The sequence below is a fragment of the Mobula birostris genome, chromosome 9, assembly GCF_030028105.1.
Source record: "Mobula birostris isolate sMobBir1 chromosome 9, sMobBir1.hap1, whole genome shotgun sequence".
NCBI classification, from domain to species: Eukaryota; Metazoa; Chordata; class Chondrichthyes; order Myliobatiformes; family Myliobatidae; genus Mobula; species Mobula birostris.
The window spans coordinates 156,150,933-156,172,397 of record NC_092378.1 but is presented as its reverse complement, the minus strand read 5'-3'; the positions used below and the strand labels follow the sequence as shown (position 1 = coordinate 156,172,397).

The 21,465-nt window shown below is 44.2% G+C and overlaps 1 protein-coding gene across 4 annotated transcripts in view; it reads left to right on the top strand.

The window, feature by feature from the left end:
• LOC140203249 (dynein axonemal assembly factor 8) overlaps window positions 1–21,465 on the top strand; it is a 164,191-nt gene that overhangs the window by 12,204 nt on the left and 130,522 nt on the right. For all 4 annotated transcript variants that reach the window (XM_072269262.1, XM_072269261.1, XM_072269259.1 and 1 more), the window contains exons 6-8: window positions 71–248; window positions 6,888–7,058; window positions 9,821–9,916. In XM_072269262.1, the coding sequence (XP_072125363.1) occupies window positions 71–248; window positions 6,888–7,058; window positions 9,821–9,916 (445 nt within the window). The remainder of the gene's footprint in view (window positions 1–70; window positions 249–6,887; window positions 7,059–9,820; window positions 9,917–21,465) is intronic.

Here is a 21,465-nt window from a genome sequence, read left to right as displayed (position 1 = left end):
ATGGTGTCACAATAAAAAAACACAGTGAAATCCACTCTTATGCCTTGAGTATTCTTTTTGTGCTGTGCAGTTCCCTCGCGTGTAAAGAGTGACAACTACCTTATGGAACAGCTCGCCTTGTTCTGCACTAAGCAGTCAGGAGCACCTGTCACATTCAACAACCAGGTATCAACAGAGTGCTATTCCAGCAGGGAGCAGTGGTCCTTGACCGATGGAGACAGAACCAATGGTCTCAAAGAAATCCCCAGGTAAAAATAACTTTAACGCATTCAAAGTATGTATTTTCAGACATTATGTTTTTAATTAAACTTCAAAACCAGAATCAGGTTTAATGTCACTGGCATATGTTATGAAATTTATTGTTTTCCAGCAGCTTTACATTGCAATACATAATTATTTAAAAACTTAAAATTACAATACACATATTTTTAAAAAAATAAATTCAATAAGTGGTATAGAAACAGAGGGGGAAAGAGAATGTGAATTAGTATTAAAACATGTGACCACCACCAGACTTGTGTTGAAATAGGGAAAAGAAATTAGTAGTTTGTGCTTACCAGTGTGTAGTTCTCATTCAGTGATTAAGTTATGGAACTAAATAAAAGTTATGTGTGGCTCTGTTCAATTTTCAGGATATCCCAAAGCACCCATTAATGATTAATTTTGCTTCAGAGTAGATTGTAAGCTAAATAAAGGCCTAATTATCCATCATCAGGGACACCTTCCCCCCCCCGCCATGCTCTCTCCTCGTTGCTGCCATCAGGAAGAAGGTACAGGAGCCTCAAGACCCAAATCTCCAGCTTCAGGAACGGTTCAAAGTTCAAAATAAATTCATTATCAAAGTACGTACATGTCACCATATACAACCTGGAGGTTCATTTTCTTGCAGGCATACTCAATAAATCCATAATGGAATAATAATCACAATAGAATTAATGGAATCAATCAATCAATTACCCTTCAACCATCAGACTCTTGAACTTAGCTCAACCTCACCCACCCCAACATTGAACTGTTCCCACAACCTATGGACTCACTTTCAATGACTCCGCATCACATGTTCTCGATATTTATTGTTTATTTATTTATTATTACTTTTTTTTCTTTTGTGCTTGCACAGTTACATTGGTTTGTTATCTTTCTATTGGGTTCAATCTTTCATTGATTCAATTATGGTTATTGGATTTACTGAGTATGCCCACAAGAAAGTGAGTCTCAGGGATGTATATGGTGATAATAAATTTTCTTTGAACTTTGAATAGAAAATATAAAGTCGTAGAGCACTGCAGCACAGAAACAGGCCCTTGGGCCCATGTGTTCTGTGTCAAATTATTATTCTCCCTGTCAACCACACAGTACATTTTCACAAACAACAACTTGGGCAGCATTGTGGTGCAACGAATACAGTGGTGGATCTTAGGATCAGTTATCTGTGTGATTAAGAGGCTTCAGAGCTGATCATTTGGAGTTTGGGGTCCTGTCATCAGCTAGTCCAGGGTTCAATACCGAAGATCAAAACCTGAAGCTCAGTTGGAAGCGTGGAATATTTTACTGGAGCTGGAGAACTGTGTGTGTGTGTGTGTGTGTGTGTGTGTGTGTGTGTGTGTGTGTGTGTGTGTGTGTGTGTGTGTGTGTGTGTGTGTGTGTGTGTGTGTGTGTGAGAGAGAGATGGAGGAACAGGGCATATTTTGCTGTTGACGTTTTGTTGCCTGCTGTGTTCTTTGTTGTTCTGCCGAGCATTGCGGGCATGCTATATTGGCACTGGAATGTGCGGCAACACTTACAGGCTACCCCCAGTACATCTTTTGGTGTATTGGTTGTTAATACAAATGACACATTTCACTGTGTATTTACTTCCATATACATGTGATAAATAGATCTGAATCTAGAGCTGCTGCATCACAGATCGAGCAGCCCAAGTTCCCAAGGTTCTGAAGGAACTGTACGAGACCATCAACACCCTGGAGACTGCACACCCAGAGGCTGCTTTCATCGTCACCGGAGACTTTAATAGAGCGTCACTGTCTAAAGTCTCTCTGAACTTTGTCAACACATCCAGGTGAGCACATGGGGAGATAGCATACTCGAGCACTGCTACTTTCCCTTCCGCAATGCTAACAAAGCACTCCTCCGTCCGCTGTTTAAGAAGTCGGATCATTCCTCTATCTTGCTTCTGTCCAATAACAGCCAAAGTTAAAACCGTCCACTGTTGGTCTGACCATTCGGTCTCCATGCTACAGGACTGCTTTAATAACGTCAACTGGAATGTCTTTCCCGATAAAGATGTCTCCTAGTTCACAGAAGGGGCTACAAGCTTCATCTGGAAGTGCATTGAGGACGTTGTCCCCCAAAAATCTGTCAGGGTCTATCCAAACCTGAAACACTGAATCAGCAGTTTCGTGCGTCCTGCACTTACTACGCAAGAGAGAACGTTTGCTGCCAGTAATCAACAGGAACTCAAGAAATGCAGCTACGATCTACGCAAAGTCATCAAGGCAGTGAAACAATACAGGGACAAGATCTGGACACGACTCTCCATCAACTACACACGTCGCTTATGGCAAAGTCTGCTCACCATTGCAGACTTCAAAGCTAAGCGCAGTGGTGCTGCCAACATCACTGCCTCACTTCCAGATGAGCTAAATCTTTTTTACGCTCGGTTTGATGTCGCCAACACTGAGACCCTGAGGAGAGCCGCTGATGCGACCTGCACCTTGGTCGTCTCTGAGGCTGAAGTATGCAGGTGTTTCCATCGAGTGGACAGTCGCAAGGCTGCAGGATCGGACGGCATCCCAGGGTGTGTACTCAGGATGTATGCTGCACAACTGGCAGGTGTGTTTACAGACATTTTTAATGTCTGCCACCCACATTGAATGAACCCCCTATAATTCACCTACTGGCACAACCAATTGACAGATGATGCAATAGCCACAGCTCTACACACCGTCCTTACACATCTGGAGAATAGCCTTGTGTAGCTGGATCCTGGTCTTCCTGCCAGATCACCAGAAGGTGGTAGAAGTAGGCTCCCTCACCTCTGTCCCTCTGACCACCAGCGCAGGACTGTGTCCTAAGCCTTCTCCTTTACTCACTGTATACCCATGACTGTGCTGCTACCCACAGTTCCAATCTGCTAATTAAATTTGCTGATGATACAACATTGATGGGCCTAATTTCAAATAATAATGAGGCAGTCTACAGAGAAGAAGTCATCACCCTGATACAGTGATGTCAAGAAAACAACCTCTCCCTCAATGTCGCAAAAACAAAGGAGTTGGTTGTGGACTACAGGAGGAATGGAGACAGGCTAACCCCTATTGACGTCAATAGATCTGGGGTTGAGAGGGTGAACAGCTTTAAGTGGTTCGGCATAAACATCACCGAGGATCTCACGTGGTCTGTACACACCGGCTGTGTGGTGAAAAAGGCACAACAGCACCTCTTTCATCTCAGCCAGTTGAAGAAGTTTGGCAAGAGTCCCCAAATCCTAAGAACTTTCTACAGGGGCACAATTGAGAGCATCCTGACTGGCTGCATCACTGCCTGGTATGGGAACTGTACCTCCCTCAATCGCAGGACTCTGCAGAGAGTGGTGTGGACAGCCCAGTGCATCTGTAGATGTGAACTTCCCACTTTCCAGGATATTTACAAAGTCAGGTGTGTAAAAAGGGGCCGAAAGATCATTGGGGACCCAAGTCACACCAACCACAATCTATTCCAGCTGCTACCATCCAGGAAACGGTACTACAGCATAAAAGCCAGGACCAACAGGCTCTGGGACAGCTTCTTCCACCAGGCCATCAGACTGATTAATTCACACTGATCTAATTGTATTTCTATGCTATACTGGCTGTCCTGTTGTACATACTATTTGTTACAAAATTACTATAAATTGCACATTGCACATTCAGATGGAGATGTAACATAAAAATGTTTACTCCTCATGTATGTGAAGGATGTAAGAAATAAAGTCAATTCAATTCAATGCAAGTTCAATCCTGTACTGTCTGTGTGGAATCTGCATGTACCTGGTTCCTTCAGGTTGTTATAGCAGGGAGTAGTGGGGATAAGCTCCCACTATCTGTTAAATGCTACTAATGGCATGTGTCTCAAATAGCTTCTGACAACCAAATCCAGCTCCCAGCCTTTATGAATGGCTTAGCTACCAAGCCCAGCAGAACCATTTCTGTTGGCAGAGGAAGGGGCAAAGGCTGGTTACTGGTACCAGTCACTGTGGGCAGATGGGGCCCTTCACCCGTGGTTGGCAGCTCAATGAGGAGAAGGAAAATTCTGATCTCAAACTTCTGCCTCCTTGCGGCCATACCTACTCATGGGGAAGGCTGCAGATGATGTGACTGGCAGCTCGGTCATCTCTGAGGCCAAAGTATGCGGGTGTTTCCAATGGGTTGACAGGCACAAAGCTGCGGGACCGGACGGCATCCCTGGGCGAGTACTCAGGATGTGCACGGCACAACTGGAAGGTGTGTTTATACACATTTTTAATCTCTCCCTCTCCCAGTGTAGAGTGCCCTCCTGCTTCAAAACATCCACCATTGTTCCTGTACCAAAAAAGACCAAGGTAACATGTCTGAACGACTGGCGTCCTGTCACACTCACCTCAATAACAGCAAATGCTTAGAGAGGCTGGTCAAGGACAACATCTGCAGCATGCTACCACCCACACTGGACCCCCTACAATTCACCTACCGACACAACCGATCGACAGACGACGCAATAGCCACTGATCTTCATACCGTCCTTACACATCTGGAGAAGAAGGATGCTTATGTGAGAATGCTGTTCTTGGACTACAGTTCAGCATTCAACACCATAATTCCCTCCAGGCTCGACAAGAAGCTCAGAGACCTCGGCCTTCACGGGTTGTCTTCTTGACACCACTGTGTCAGGGTGATAACTTCTTCTCTGTAGGCTGCCTCACTATTATTTGAGATTAGGCCAATCAGTCTTATGAGCCTTGATCACAGTTTCTACAACTGTGTAGCCAGATCCTGGACTTTCTGTCAGATCGCTGGCAGGTGGTAAGAATGGCTCTGGGCTCCCTCACCTCTGCCCCTCTGACCCTCAACATGGATGCCCCTCAGGGCTGTGTACTAAGCCCTCTCCTTTACTCTCTATATACCCATGACTGTATCGCCACCCACAGCTCCAATCTGCTAATTAAATTTGCTGATGATACTACACTGATTGGCCTAACCTCAAATAATAATGAGGCAGCCTACAGAGAGGAAGTCATCACCCTGACACAGTGGTGTCAAGAAAACAACCTGTCCCTCAATGTCGCAAAAATAAAGTAGCTGATTGTGGAGAAACAGAGACAGGCTAACCCCTATAGACATCATTGGATCTGGGGTTGAGAGGGTGAAGAGCTTTAAGTTCCTTGGCATACATATCACCAAGGATCTCACGTGGTCTGTACATGCTGGCTGCGTGATGAAGAAAGCAACAGCACCTCTTTCACCTCAGACTGTTGGAGAAGTTGGGTATGGGCCCTCCAAATTCTCAGAACTTTCTACAGGGGCACGATGAGCCTGGTGTGGGAACTGTACTTCCCTCAATCACAGGACTCTGCAGAGAGTGGTGCAGACAGCCCAGCGTATCTGTAGATGTGAACTTCCCACTATTCAGGACATTTACAAAGACAAGTTTGTAAAAAGAGCCTGAAGGGTCATTGGAGACCCGAGTCACCCCAATCACAAACTATTCCAGCTGTTACCATCTGGGAAACAGTAACTCTGCATAAAAGCCAGGACCAACAGGCTCCAGGACAGCTTCTTCCACCAGGCCATCAGACTGATTAACACATGCTGATACAACTGTATTTCTATGTTATATTGACTATCCTGTTGTACATAATAGTTATTATAAATTACTATAATTTCACATTTGAATGGAGAAGTAACAAAAAGTTTTCTACTCCTCATGTATTTGAAGGATGTAAGTAATAAAGTCAATTCAATAATGTAGAGGAGTAAACTCCAAGGAAAATTCTGCAGTTGCAGTTCCTTAGACAGTTCTACCTTGAGTTCAATGATGACTGGCAACTCTTGTGATGCTGCTGGTGCCAAATTCTATCAGTCTCTGCTGTTCCTTTGGGTTCATCAGCTGCATGGAGCGGGGAGTCTGCTGCACGGGCAACAGTCTGCTCTCCATATTGTACTGCCCTGTTTCATTAATCACATAGACAGCTGAGACACAATATCCATGGTTGAACCTGACCAATGGCGGACCCGATGACTGTGGATTTCCTACAGGTGCTCAAGTTTCCTTCTACATCCCAAAGACCATCTCAGCTGGTTATTTAATTGGTGATTGTCTATTGCCCCAGTGTGTAGGTAAGTGGTAGAATTGACAGAGAATGTGGGGGAATCAAACAGGATTAACAGAGGGTTGGTGTAGATGGGTGCATGAAGGTCTGTAGTGACTTTGTGGGCAGAATAGTTTCTTTCCAATGATATATGCTTGCTATGAGAAGTAGGTGAATTGCTATTATTCAGTTTCAATGAAGTGGTTGTGATAGGAATGTTGAACGTTGCATTTTTTGCTTTTTGGATTTACTGCACACATGACATTCTGAAAGACAAATTATATTGTGCATTAATTATTTTCTCATCAAACAGCCTCATGTTTCCCTCACAGTTCTTTCGCAGCAATAACATTCCTTTGGAACCACTCCTGTTTCCTCATAGAAAACTGACCAAAAACATACTGGAAATATGAGTTTTGTCAAAGTAATAATGATGAGTGAACAAGACCAAGTGCATTATCTTAGATCAGCTACAAAGGAAGTGTATTGAATATCACCTTGCACTTTTGGATTAAATAATGGTATCATTAACCACTTCTGTTCCCTTCTTCCATGTTCCTAGTCCCGAAGCTGTTTTGTGTTCATTGGAGACCGGAAGAATAATGCCCACGAAAATGACCTCGGAACCAAAAACTGTTTTCATCGACCTTCGTAAGTGGGAGCAGGAAAGAAACTCTACACAGACACGCTGCAAAAATGGAAAAGAGAAGCTTACATATGTGCAAGATGAAAGGTAATGAACAGAAATCCTTGGTGATGTTCTGTAGGCATATTTCCAACAAGTACTCAGTCATACTGTTTATTCTCTTCCATAGATGTTGCCTGACTTGCTGAGTTCCTCCCACATTTTGTGTTTGGTGCTTGTACATGTCCATAATTCCCTGAGAGTGGCAACGTAAGTGGATAGGGTTAATGCATACTTGCCTTCATTGGTTAGGGTGTTCAGCAAGTTAGGTTGCAGCTGTATGAAAAGTTAGTTCACCTACATTTCTGGTATTGTGTACATTTCCAATCACCACATCACAGGATGGATGTGCAGGCTTTCAAGAGTATGTGGAAGAGGTCAAAAGAATCTTGCCTGGTTTGGATATGCCCATTGACGACACGTTCAAGAGGCAGTACCTCAAGGAGGTGACGTTTACCAAGGACCCACAACTGGGACATGCTCTCCTCTCATTACTATCATCAGGGAGAGTGATAACCCACACTCAATGATTCAGAAAGTTACTTCCCCTCCACCATCAGATTTCTAAACTATTCTTGAATACTATCTTGTTTTTTAAGCACTATTTTTTATAATTTATTGTAATTTTATATCTTTGCATTGTGTTGCTGAGCAAAACAACCAATTTCACGTCATTCTAAATCAGTGATAATAAATGTAATTCTGAGGTATGAGCAGAGCTGGACAAACTTGGGTTTTCTCCAGAGTACCAGTGGCTGAGAGTGTGATCTGATAGAAGTATCGAGGAATAAAGACCACACACAGTGTGGGATTAGTCAGCACAAACACTGTGGGCTGAAGGGCCTTTCCTGTGCTATTTTCTTCTATGTTCTATGTTCAGTGTTGAGCAACAGATTTGCTATACTGGTTCCTGCTGCAGAAAGGTTTGTATACACTGATGTCTAAATGCTTGGAAGAAGACAACTTTGGGACAAATAATGCAAGTTGGAGAGCTTATCATATGGTGGATCTGTGATACTGAATCAGAATCAGCTTTATTATCACTGACAAATGTCATGAAATTTGTTGTTTTGCAATGGCAGTACAGTACTATACATAAAAATACTAAGTTAAATAATACATAACAAATATGTAATGTAAAAAGAGAGGAAAATAGTAAGGACCTTTCAGAAATTTGATGGAGGAGGGTAAGAAGCTGTTCCTGCAACATTGAAAGTCTGTCTTCAGGCTCCTGTACCTCCTTTCTGGTGGTAGTAACGAGAAGAGGAGATGTTCTGGGTGGTCGGGATCCTTAACGATTGGTGCCACCTTTATGAGGCACTGTCTTTTGAAGATTTCAAAATGCATAATGATTGATAGATTATGTGCATTGTCCATGGAAAAAAAAAGTACAGTCAACTTTTCAGGCTGAGACCTTTCATCAGGACTGAAGAAAAAAAATGAGGAGTTAGAGTTACCTTGTGTTTCTTCCTCCCCTCCCACCCCCACCACCTTCTAAATCTGACTCCTCATCTTTTTTTCTCCAGTCCTGATGAAGGGTCTCAGCCCAAAACGTCGACTACTCTTTCCTCCAGCATTCTGTGTGTGTTGCTTGGATTTTCAGCATCTGCAGATGTTCTCTTGTTTGTGCATTGTCCCACTGTGATTCAACAGTATGAACACTCTACCTGACATTTCACTTAGTTCCTCAATATGAGTTAGTCATGATTCAGAACTTCCAAAGAGAAGAGGAATTTACAGACAGGTTTGACTTAACATTATTTCCCCTGAGTACTTTCTCCATTGGGAGTGCCAGATTCTAGAGTCACCCATGTGTCAAACCAAAGAAGCTCCAGTCAATACTTCATTCATCAATGTGTAAATTCAGGAACAGTGATGCTTTATAATTCCCTTAGGGCTCATTGACTTATTGAGTTGACTTTATTTCTTACATCCTTCATATACATGAGGAGTAAAAATCTTTACGTACATTTCCGTGTAAATGTGCAATGTGCAATTTATAGTAATTTATAATAAATAGTATGTACAACAGGACAGTCAATATAACATAGAAATACAATTGCATCAGCTTGAATTAATCAGTCTGATGGCCTGGTGGAAGAAGTTGTTCCGAAGCCTGTTGGACCGGGTTTTTATGGTTAGGGTGACTCTGGTTTCCAATAATCCTTCGGGCCGTTTTTACACACCTGTCTTTGTAAATGTCGTGGATAGTGGAAAGTTCACATCTACAGATGCATTGGGCTATCCACACCACTCTGCAGAGTCCTGCGATTAAGAGAGGTACAGTTCCCATACCAGGCAGTGATGCAGCCAGTCAGGATGCTCTCAATTGTGCGTGCCCCTATAGAAAATCCTTAGGATCTGGGGACTCAAACCAAACTTCTTCAACCATCTAAGGTGAAAGAGGCACTGTGGTGCCATTTCCTCTACACAGCTGGTATGTACAGACCACATAAGATCCTCAGTGATGTGTATGCCGAGGAATTTAAAGCTGTTCACCCTCTCAGTTCCAGATCCATTGATGTCAATAGGGGTTAGCCTGTCTCCATTCCTCCTGTAGTCCACAGCCAGCTCCTTTGTTTTTGCGACATTAAGGGAGAGGTTGTTTTCTTGACACCACTGTGTCAGGGTGAAGACTTCTTCTCTGTAGACTGCCTCATTATTATTTGGGATTAGGCCAATCAGCTTATGAGCCTTGACCACTGTTCCTACAACTGTACTCATTGCACCTGCTCTCACCAGTTGGCCGTGGGCATGAAGGAGAGTTATCTGTAACAATTGTATTATTCTTTACCCATGTTTTTACACAGTTCTGCTGACTCGTCCCTCGAGGAGGATGACCATAATGTCATGTCAGCCCAGAGCAGTGATCGAGGACAGATGAAGTCGTCCTGGCATGATTCAAGGTGAGTAAAACCTAGCCATGTTGTGTGGGAATCAGAGTCGGGCAATTTGAGGACGTACTTGGCATTTGATAAACCCATCAAACAAGAGATGATCTAGCTAAGGTCCTTTGGTTGATCCTCTATCAATATATATTGATCTGACCATACCTATCTGTGGAATTAACACTACAACAAATATTTGCTGTGATATCCATTTTCAAAAACTGCTTATAACATGGTAGATGTGTGATGTTTGTGTGGTTTGATAGATGGTCAGACATCAGCATGTTTATGTAGTTAACAAGCATTTTCTCTGCATCACTTTTCTTGACTACTTCTCTCCCCGTAAATTTCCTCCTAAACACTCCTTAGACATTCTCTCTCCTCCACCTCCTCCCACCAGGCAGAAGATACAAAATCCTGGACGCATATCCTGGAAGGCAGAGGGGGTGGGGTTGCTCTGTTGGTAAAACAAAATGTGGCCTACAAATTACAATGGGAGATAGAAAATAGATAGAAATATAGAATAATAGAAAACCTATAACACAATACAGGCCCTTTGGCCCACAATACTGTGCTGAACATGTACGTACTTTAGAAATTAACTGGGGTTACCCATAGCCCTTTTTTTTTCTAAGCTTTATGTACCTATCCAAGAGACTCTTAAAAGACCCTATCGTATCTTCCTCCACCACCGTTGCCAGCAGCCCATTCCACGTACTCACCACTCTCTGCGTAAAAAAAACCTACCCCTGACGTCTCCTCTGTACCTACTTCCAAGCACCTGAAAACTATGCCCTCTCATCTTGGCCATTCCAACCCTGGGAAAAAGCCTCTGACTATCCACATGATCCATGCCTCTCATTATCTTATACACCTCATCAGGTCTCATCCTCCGTCGCTCCAAGGAGAAAAGGCCGAGTTCACTCAACCTATTCTCATAAGGCATGCTCCCCAATTCAGGCTCTCTCTCTCTCTGGCTATCCATCCCATAGGATGATGATGGTTCCTTTCAGTCAGTTAGTAGGGTGGTACCCCATTCCTCAGAAAGCAAGAGTGTGTGTGTGAGTGGATTTTAGGTGAGTAGGGGGTTGCACAGGTCCAGACCCACCCTCTCGCCATCTCCTCCCGGATCCAGCAGCATGATGGGGTCCAAGATGGCTGGGGAAAGTTCTGTTGCAGTGAATGGCCAGACCAAGCTTCGATGCAAGGGATGCCTTTTCCACGCTTCATGGCACGTGTTTGCTGGATGACCATTGACCCTACAAGAGGGTTCATCTGCCCTTTGACAGGTTTTGTTTTTCATCCTGCGGGGTGTCTAGCCACCCTCCTCACCAGGCAAGCCTGGTGGGGGAGCCGGTTTAGTCGCTGACCACTCGACCATGCAACAGGTAGTACTGGGTTACATGGTACCAGTAGCACTCAGATGAGTGACCTGACCAGACAACATCCTTGTAAATCTCCTCTGCACTCTCTTTAGAGTTTCCACATCCTTCCAGTAGTGAGGTGACCAGAACTGAGCACAGTACTCCAAGTGGGGTCTGACTAGGGTCCTATATACCTGTAATATTACCTCTCCGCTCTTAAACTCAATCCCAAGGTGATGAAGGCCAATGCACCGTATGCCTTCTTAACCACAGAGTCAACCTGAGCAGCAGCTTTGAGTGTCTTACGGACTCTGACCTCAAGATCCCTCTGATCCTCCACACTGCCAAGAGTCTTACCATTAATACTATATTCTGCCATCAAATTTGACCTACCAAAATGAACCATCTCGCACTAATCCAGGTTGAACTCCATTTGCCACTTCTCAGCCCAATTTTGCATCGTATCGATGTCCCGCTGTAACCGCTGACAGCCCTCCACACTATCCACAACACCCCCAACCTTTGTGTCATCAGCAAGTTTACTAACCCATCCCTCCACTTCCTCATCCAGGTCATTTATAAAAATCACAAAGAGAAGGGGTCCCAGAACAGATCCCTGAGGCACACCACTGGTCACCAACCTCCATGCAGAGTATGACCCATAAGGACAATGTTACAACAGTGACGGAGAACTTCAATGTTCATGTAGGTTTTTAGAGCAGCTCATGGTTGAGCCCACTAGAGGATCAGCTACTCTGGATTGGGAGTTGTGCAATGAACTGAAATTGATTTAGAGAACTTAAGCTAAACTAATCATTAGGAGCGAGTTATTATAATATGATCAAACTCACCTTGAAATTTGAAAAGGAGAAGCTAATGTCAGATGTATCAGTATTACAGCGGAGTAAAGGGAATTACAGAGGCACGAGAAGATTGATTGGAAAAGAATACTGGCAGGGATGACGGCAGAACAGCAATGGCTGGAATTTCCGGAAGCAATGCGGAAGGCACAGGATATTTACATCCCAAAGAGGAAGAAATATTCTAAAGGAAAGATGACACAACCGTGTCTAACATAAATCAAAGCCAACATAAAAGACAACGAGAGAGCATATAATACATCAAAAATTAATGGGAAATTAGAGGATTGGGAAGCTTTTAAGAACCAACAGAAGGCAATTAAGAAGTCATTAAGAAGGTAAAAATGGAATAGGAAAGTAAGCTAGTCAATAATATTAAAGAGGATACCAAAAGTTTCTTTCAGATACATTAAGTGTAAAAGGGAGGCGCGAGTGGATTTCAGACCGCTGGAAAATGATACTGGAAAGGTAGTATGGTGGACAAAGAAATGATGGATAAATTGAATAAGTATTTTGCATCAATCTTCACCGTGGAAAACACTAGCAGTATGGTGGAAGCTCTATGTGTCAGGGGTCATGAAGTGTGTGAAGTTACCATAACTAGAGAAAAGGTTGTTGGGAAACTGAAAAGTCTGAAGGTAGATAAGTCATCTGGTTCAGATGGTGTACACTCCAGGTTCTGAAAGAGGTGGCTGAAGAGATCGTGGAGGCATTAGTAATGATCTTCCAAGAATCACAATATTTTGGATTGGTTCCAGAAATCCAGAAAATTGCAAAAGTCACTCCACTCTTCACGAAGGAAGAGAGACAGAAGAAAGAAGACTATAGGATTCTTCCAACTCTGTTTCTTGTAAAAAATGCATCTCCTTCTCTCAATGCCTTCATCTCCGCCACAACTGGTCTCAGGATGAGGCTTCTCATTCCAGAACTAAGACGATGCCCTCCTTTTTTAAAGAAAGGGACTACCTTCCTCCACCATCAACTCTGCCCTCAACCGCTTCTCTTACTATTGTGCACGTCTGCCCTCACCCCATCCTCCTGCAACCCCTCCGGGGATAGGACTCCTCTTGTCCTCACCTACCACCCCACTGGCCTCCGTATCGAGCACATAATTCGCTGTAACTTTCTCCATCTCCTCAGGGATGCCACCACAGAGCACAACTTTCCCTGCCCCTAACTTTCAGCTTTCCGCAGGGATCACTTCCTACTCAACCCCCTTGTCCATTCGTCTCTCCCCATTGATCTCCCTCCTGACACGTATCCTTGCAAGTGGGACAAATGCTACACATGCAACTAGTCCTCCACCCTCACTACCATTCAGGGCCCCAAACGGTCCTTATAGGTGAGGTGACACTTTACCTGTGAGTCTGTTAGGGTCATCTGCTGTATCCGGTGCTCCTGGTGTGGCTTCCTGTTTATCAGTGAGACCTGATGTAGATAGACTGCTTTGCTAAGCAGCTACACTCCATCCACCAGAAAAAGCAGGATCTCCCAGTAGCCACCTACTTTAATTCCACTTCCCATTCGGACATGTCATTCCATGGCTTCCTCTACTGCTGCAATGAGGCCACATTCAGGTTGGAGGTGCAACACCTTGTATTCCGTCTGGGTAGCCTCCAACATGAAGGCATGAACATCAATTTCTCAAACTTCTGGTAATGCACCCCTTGTCCTTCACCATTTCCCATTCCCAATTCCCTCTCCCTCCTTACCTGATCATCAACTCCATTAACCAATTTCCCCAGGGATCAATAAAGTATGACTATGACTATGACTAACTCCCTCTGGTGCTTCTCCCCCTTCCATTTCTTGCCTGGCCTTCTGTCCTCTCCTATCAGATTCCCCTTTCTCCAGCCCTTTCTCTTTATCACCAACTGACTTCACAGGTCTTCTCTTTACGCCTCCCTCCCTCCTGGTTTTACCTATCACCCTGTATTTCTTCCTCTCCTCCCCTCACCTTCTTACTCTGACTCTCAGGTACTTGGAGGCACATGATAAAATAGGCCGTAGTCAGCATGGTTTCCTCAAGGAAAATTTGTGCCTGACAAATCTGTTGTAATTATTTGAAGGCAAATAAGGACAGAAGTGGTTTACCAATGGAGTACCAGTGTCCCACCCACTCTACCTGCCTTCACTGTTGGTGATGAAAAGCTGTCAGCAGTGCCATCTTTCAAGTATCTGGGGAGCATTCTCTCTGAGGATAGCAGCATTGACAACGATGTCCAGAGCCACATTAAACAAGCATCAGCTGCCTTTGGGAGACTTCAGCGCAGAGTCTTTCAGAACAGGAGCCTTCGTTCCTCCACAAAGGTCGCCATATACCAAGCGGTCTGTGTCACCACCCTCCTTTATAGCTGTGAAGCTTGGGTAACCTACAACCGTCACATCAAGTCCTTGGAGCGCTTCCACATAAGCTGCCTCCAGCGCATCCTGGGAATTACCTGGCGTGATCGGGTGCCTCACACTGAAATACTTGTAAAGACCAACTGCAGGAGTATTGAGGCCATGATCACCCAGCATCAGCTGCAGTGGCTGGGGCATGTGATAAGGACACCCCCATGTCGGCTACCCCGCAGAGTGTTATACAGCCAGCTACATCATGGTCGACACTCAGCTGGAAGGCCAAAGAAGTGTCTTGAGGATCAGATGAAGAATGCTTTAAGGAAGTGCAAGATCAGACCCGAGGACCTGGAGGAGGTTGCTGCTGACCGTACCACTTGGTGTAGGGACGGAGTTCGTATTCTGGAGATGGAAAGAACAACCAGAAGACAGCAGAAGAGAGCCAGGAGAAATGCAGCCATGGTTGCCACCACTACCACATAGACGTGTCCCACCTTCAATAGAGCTTGTGGGTCCAGGATAGGACTGTATAGTTATCAGAGATCTCACCGTTAAAGGAGTGGACATCATCATTGGATTTCGATGGACAACCAAAGAAGACGAGTTATTTGAAGAAATAACAAGCAGGATAGACAAAGGAGAATTGGTCGATGTGGTGTACTTGGATTTTCAGAGGGCCTTTGACAAGGTGCCACAAATGAGGTTGCTTAACAACTGAAAGGCCCATGGTATTACAAGAACAATTCTAGCATGGATAGAGCAGTGGCTGATTGGCACGAAGCACTTTGGCACAGGCACTTTGGTAGAAGAAATTAAATGGTTGGCTATCTTCCAAGTGGAGAGAAAATACAAAAAAACAGGTGCAAAAGGACTTGGGAGTCCTTGTGCAGGATTCTTTAAAAGTTAATTTGCAGGTTGAGTCTGTGGTGAGGGAGGCAAATGCGATGTCAGCATTCATTTCAAGAGGACTAGAATATAAAAGCAAAATGTAATGTTGAAATATTATAAAGCACTTGTAGGCCTCACTTGGAATATTGTGTGCAGGTTTGATCATAAGACCATAAGGCATAGGAGCAGAATTAGGTCATTTGGCCCATTGAGTCTGCTTCACCATTTAATCATGGCTGATCATTTTTCTCCTCCTCATCCCCACTCGCCAGCCTTCTCCCCATAACCTTTTATGCTGTGTCCAAATAAGAACCTATCAAGCTCTGCCTTAAATATCCCCAATGACCTGCCTCCACAGCTGCTTGTGGTAATAAATTCCACAAATTCACCACCCTCTGGCAAAAGAAATTTCTCCGCATCTCTGTTTTAAGTTGAAGCCCCTCTATCCTGAGGCTGTGCCCGCTTGTCCTTGACTCCCCCACCATGGGAAACATTTTTTCCACATCTACTCTGTCTATGCCTTTCAATATTTATAAGGTTTCAATAAGATCCCCTCCCCAATCGTTCTAAATTCCAGTGACTACAGACCCAGAGCTGTCAAACGTTTCTCATATGACAAACCTTTCTTTCCCAGAATCATCCTTGTGAACCCTCTCCAATGCCAGCACATCTTTTCTTAGATGTGGAGCCCAAAACTGTTCACAATACTCAAGGTGAGGCCTCACCAGTGCCTTATAAAGCCTCAGCATCACATGCTCTTGTATTCCAGACATTTTGAAATGAATACTAACATTGTATTTGCCTTGCTCACCACTGACTCTATCTGCAAGTTAACCTTTAGGGTGTTAAGCACAAGGACTCCCAAGACCCTTTGTATCTCAGATTTTTCGATTTTCTCCCCATTTAGAAAATAGTCTGCATATTTACTTCTATGACCATAGTGCATGACCATGCATTTTCCAACATTGTATTTCATTTGCCACCCTCTTGCCCATTTTCCTAATCTAAGTCCTTCTAAGAATACCTGTCTAAGTATACCTGTTTCCTCTACACTATCTGCCCAACCACCAATCTTTGTATCATCTGCAAACTTGGCAACAAAGCCATCTATTCCATTATCTAAAACATTGACGTACAGCATAAAAAGAAGCGGTCCCAACACCAACCCTGCGAAACAACACTTTTTACTAGAAGCCAACCAGAAAAAGATCCTTTTATTCCCACTCGCTGCCTTCTACCAATCAGCCAATGCTCTAACCACATTAGTAACTTCCCTATAATACCATGAGTGGTTAACTTGGTAAGCAGCCTTATGTGTGGCACTTTGTCAAAAGCTTTCTAGAAGTCCAAATATACAGCATCCCTTTATCTATCCTAAGTGTAATCTCCTCAAAGAATTCCAACAGGTTCATCAGACAATATTTTTCCTGAATGAAACCATGCTGGCTTTGTCCTATCTTGTCCTGTGTCACCAAGTACTCCATCACCTCGTCCTTAACAATTGACTCCAACATCTTCCCAACCACTGACGTCAGGCTAACTAACCGGTCCATAATTTCCTTTCTGCTGCCTTCCTCCTTTCTTAAAGTATGAAGTGATATTTGCAATTTTCCAGTCCTCTGGCACCATGACAGAGTCCAATGATTTGTGAAAGATCATTACTCATGCCTCCAAATCTCTACTGCTACCTCTTTCAGAACCCTAGGGTGCAGTTCATCTGGTCCGGATGACTTATGTACCCTTAGGTCTTTCAGCTTTTTGAGCACCTTCTCCCTTGTAATAGTAACTGCACTCACTTCTCTTCCCCCACACCCTTCAACATCTGGCACACTGCTACTGTCTTCCATAGTGAAGACTGATGCAAAATACTCATTTTCATCTGCCATCTCCTTGTCCCTATTTATATTTCTCCGGCCTCATTTTCTAGCCGTCCTATATCCACTCTGATCTCTCTTTTACTTTTTACATATTTGAGAAAGCTTTTACTATCCACCTTGATATTGTTTGCCAGCTTGCTTTCATATTTCATCCTTTCCCTGCTGATGATTCTTTTAGTTTGTTTTCTGTAGAGTTTTAAAAACTTCCCAATCCTCTATCCTCCCACTATTTTTTGTTTTATCGTATGCCCTCTCTTTCACTTTTATATTAGCTTTGTCATCCCTTCTCAGCCACAGTTGTACTATTTTGCCATCTGAGTATTTCTTTGATTTTGGAATACATTTGTCCTGCACCCTCCTCATTTTTCCCCAGAAACTCAGATCATTGCTGCTCTGCTGTCACCCTTGCCAGTATCTCTTTCCAATTTATTTTGGCCAACTCCTCTCTCATACCACCGTAATTTCCCTTACTCCACTGTAATACTTATAGATTTTACTTTCTCCCTACCAAATTTGAACTCAATCATATTGTAGTGATCAATGGCTCCTAAGGGTTCTTTTACTTAAGGGTCCTGACAAAGGGTTTCGGCCTGAAACATCGACTGTACATTTTCCTAGAGATGTTGCCTAGCCTGCTGCGTTCACCAGCAACTTTGATGTGTGTTGCTGTTATTATTATTACTTCTTTCCAGAATCTGTCTCCCTATCTGCTCCTCGATGTCCCTGTTACTATTGGGTGGTCCATAAAAAACACCCAGTAGAGTTATTGACCCCTTTCCTGTTTCTAACTTCCACCCACAGACACGCCGTAGACAATCCCTCCGTGACTTCCTCCTTTTCTGCAGCCGTGACACTATCTCTGATCAGCAGTGCCATGCCCCCACCTCTTTTGCCTCCATCCCTGTCCTTTCTGAAACATCTAAAGCCTAGCACTCAAAGTAACCATTCTGGCCCCTGAGCCATCCAAGTCTCTGTAATGGCCACAACATCATAGCTCCAAGTACTGATCCACGCTCTAAGCTCATCCGCTTTGTTCATGATGTTTCTTGCATTAAAATAGACACTTCTCAAACCATTGGTCTGAGCATATCCCTTCTCTATCACCTGCCTATCCTCCCTCTCGCACTGTCTCCAAGCTATCTCCACTTGTGTGCTAACCGCCCTATTCGCCGTCTCTTTAGTTCGATTCCCACCCCCAGCAATTCTAGTTTAAGTTCTCCCCAGTAGCCTCAGCAAACCCCCCACCAGGATATTGGTCCCCCTCGGATTCAAGTGCAACCCATCCTTTTTGTACAGGTCACGCCTGCCCCTAAAGAGGTCCCAATGATCCAGAGATCTGAATCCCTGCCCCCTGCTCCAATCCCTCAGCCACGCATTTATCCTACACCTCACTCTATTCCTATACTCACTGTCATGTGGCACAGGCGGTAATCCTGAGATTACTACCTTTTAGATCCTACTTCTCAATTTCCTTCCTAACTCCCTGTAGTCTGTTTTCACAATTAGTAGTATTGTGAGCAATACTACAATTTGTACTACAAATCTCACAATTTGTCATGTTGTGAGCTGGTTTGGGCCCTTTATCTTAGAAAGGATGTGCTGTAACTGGACAGGGATCAACAGAGGCTCACAACAATGATTCCATGATTGAATGACTTGTCATATGAAGAGCATTTGATGGCTCTGGCCCTGTATTCACTAGAATTCAGAAGAATGAGGGATGTCCTCTTTGAAACATATGAAATGGTGAAAGGTCAAAATAGAACAGGCCTGTGTGCTGGACAATGATCTTTGAATCCTCTTTGGCTGCAGGGGAGGTGCCGGAGTATTGGAGAATGGCAAATGTAGTTCCCTTGTTTAAAAAGGGTAATAGGGAGAATCCTGGGGACTATAGACCGGTGAGTCTTACGTCAGTGGTCTGCAAACTATTGGAAAGGATGCTTAAGGATAGGATCTACGAGCATTTGGAGAAGTACAGTCTATTCAAGGATAGTCAACATGGCTTTGTAAAGGGAAGGTCGTGCCTCATGAGCCTAGTTGAGCTTTTTGAAGAGGTAACAAAAGAAATTGATGAGGGTAGGGTGGTAGATGTGGTCTACATGGATTTTAGCAAGGCACTTGACAAGGTCCCTCACGAGAGACTCATCCAGAAAGTCATGAGGCATGGGATCAGTGGAACCTTGGCTGTTTGGATAAAAAATTGACTTACAGGAAGAAAGCAGAGGGTAGTAGTGGAAGGAAAGTATTTTGCCTGGAGGTCGGTGACTAGTGGAGTGCTGCAAGGATCTGTCCTGGGACCCCTGCTCTTTGTGATTTTTATAAATGACCTGGATGAAGAGGCGGAAGGATGGGTGAGTAAGTTTGCGGATGACACGAAGGTTGGAGGCGTTGTGGATGGAGCTGTAGGTTGTTGAAGGTTACAAGAGGATATAGACAGGATGCAGAGTTGGGCAGAAAAGTGGCAGATGGAGTTCAATCTGGATAAGTGTGAGGTGATGCATTTTGGAAGGAATAACCAGAAGGCTGAGTACAGGGTTAATGGTCGGTTACTTAAGAGTGTGGATGAACAAAGGGACCTGTCCAGTTACATCCCTCAAGGTCGCTGCACAGGTTGATAGGATGGTTAAGAAGGCCTATGGGATGCTAGGCTTCAATAATAGGGGGATTGAGTTCAAGAGGAGAGAGGTCATGTTGCAACTCTACAAATCTCTGGTGAGACCACACTTGTATTGTGTTCAGTTCTGGTCACCTCATTATAGGAAGGATGTGGAAGCTGTGGAGAGGGTACAGAGGAGATTTACCAGGATGTTGCCTGGATTGGAAAACAAATCTTATGAGGCAAGGTTAGCAGAGCTGGGACTTTTCTCTTTGGAGCGTAGAAGGATGAGAGGGAACTTGATAGAGGTCTACAAGATTATGAGAGGCATAGATAGGGTGGTTAGTCAGTACCTGTTTCCCAGGGCACGAATAGCAAACACCGGAAGGCATATGTACAAAGTTAAGGGAGGGAAGTTTAGGGGAGACATCAGGGGTAAGTTTTTTACACAGAGGGTTGTGGGTGCCTGGAATGACTTACCAGGGATGGTGGTGGAGGCTAAAACATTAGGGGTAGTTAAGAGCCTCTTGGACAGGCACATGGATGGAGATCCTGGTAAGGCTCTGAAAACTTGTGCCATCCAACTGGTGGGAGTATTCAAGGACACTTTCAACCTCTCAGTACTACAGTCAGAAGTTCCCACCTGCTTCAAAAAGGTAACAATTTATCCCAGTGCCTAAGAAATGTAGTGTGAGCTGCCTTAATGACTATCCTCCAGTCGCACTCACATCCATGGTTATGAGATGCTTTGAAAGGTTGGTCATGGCTAGAATGAACTCCCGCCTCAGCAAGGACCCACTGCAATTTGTCTATCACCACAATAGGTCTACGGCAGATGTAATCTCAATGGCTCTTCACATGTTCTTGACTCATCTGGACAATACAACACCCATGTCAGGATGCTGTTGGTTGACTATATCTCTATGTTTATCAGCATCATTCCCACTGTCCTGATCGATAAGCTACAGAACCTGGGTCTCTGTACCTCCCTGTGCAATTGGATCCTTGACTTCCTAACCATAAAAGCACAATCTCTGCGGATTCTGATAATATTGTTACGTACCCCGTGAGTGGGTTGCCAAACCAGAAGAAATGGACCATTTAGTTGGAGTCTGGATTACTGGAACTAAGAAAGTTTTATTAAAGAAATAAGTAACACAGTACTCTAATCAAAAGGATATAAATGCAACAGTTTAGCAATGATAAAACACACATGTACACAGAACTAGGATAATAGGATCAATCAAGCTCTATCGCAGTCTAGGGGTAAATGACCAGTTTCAAGTGACGCAAAGTTCAGTTCAATTTAGTTCAGTTCAGTTCACAGTAATCACTGTTGTGCCGTTGGGGCGGAGAGAAGAGAGAGAGTGAAAACGAATGAATATTCAAAACGGATTCCACACAGACCTTCGATATTCCTCGCAGTTAGCTTTCAGGCGAGCCCTTTGTAATGTCTTCTGAGGTCACCGACTGTGACCCCTCCGTTCCAGATACGATCGTTCTTCAGCGGTGAACCCGGCACCCAGGCAAGGGCGGACACACACACCAGGTTCCCGCCGACCGTATCTTTCTACCCTGTGCGTCTATGGCTGGTCCCGTGAGTAGCCCTCCAAAACTTCCACCGACCTGTGGGGGTACACCA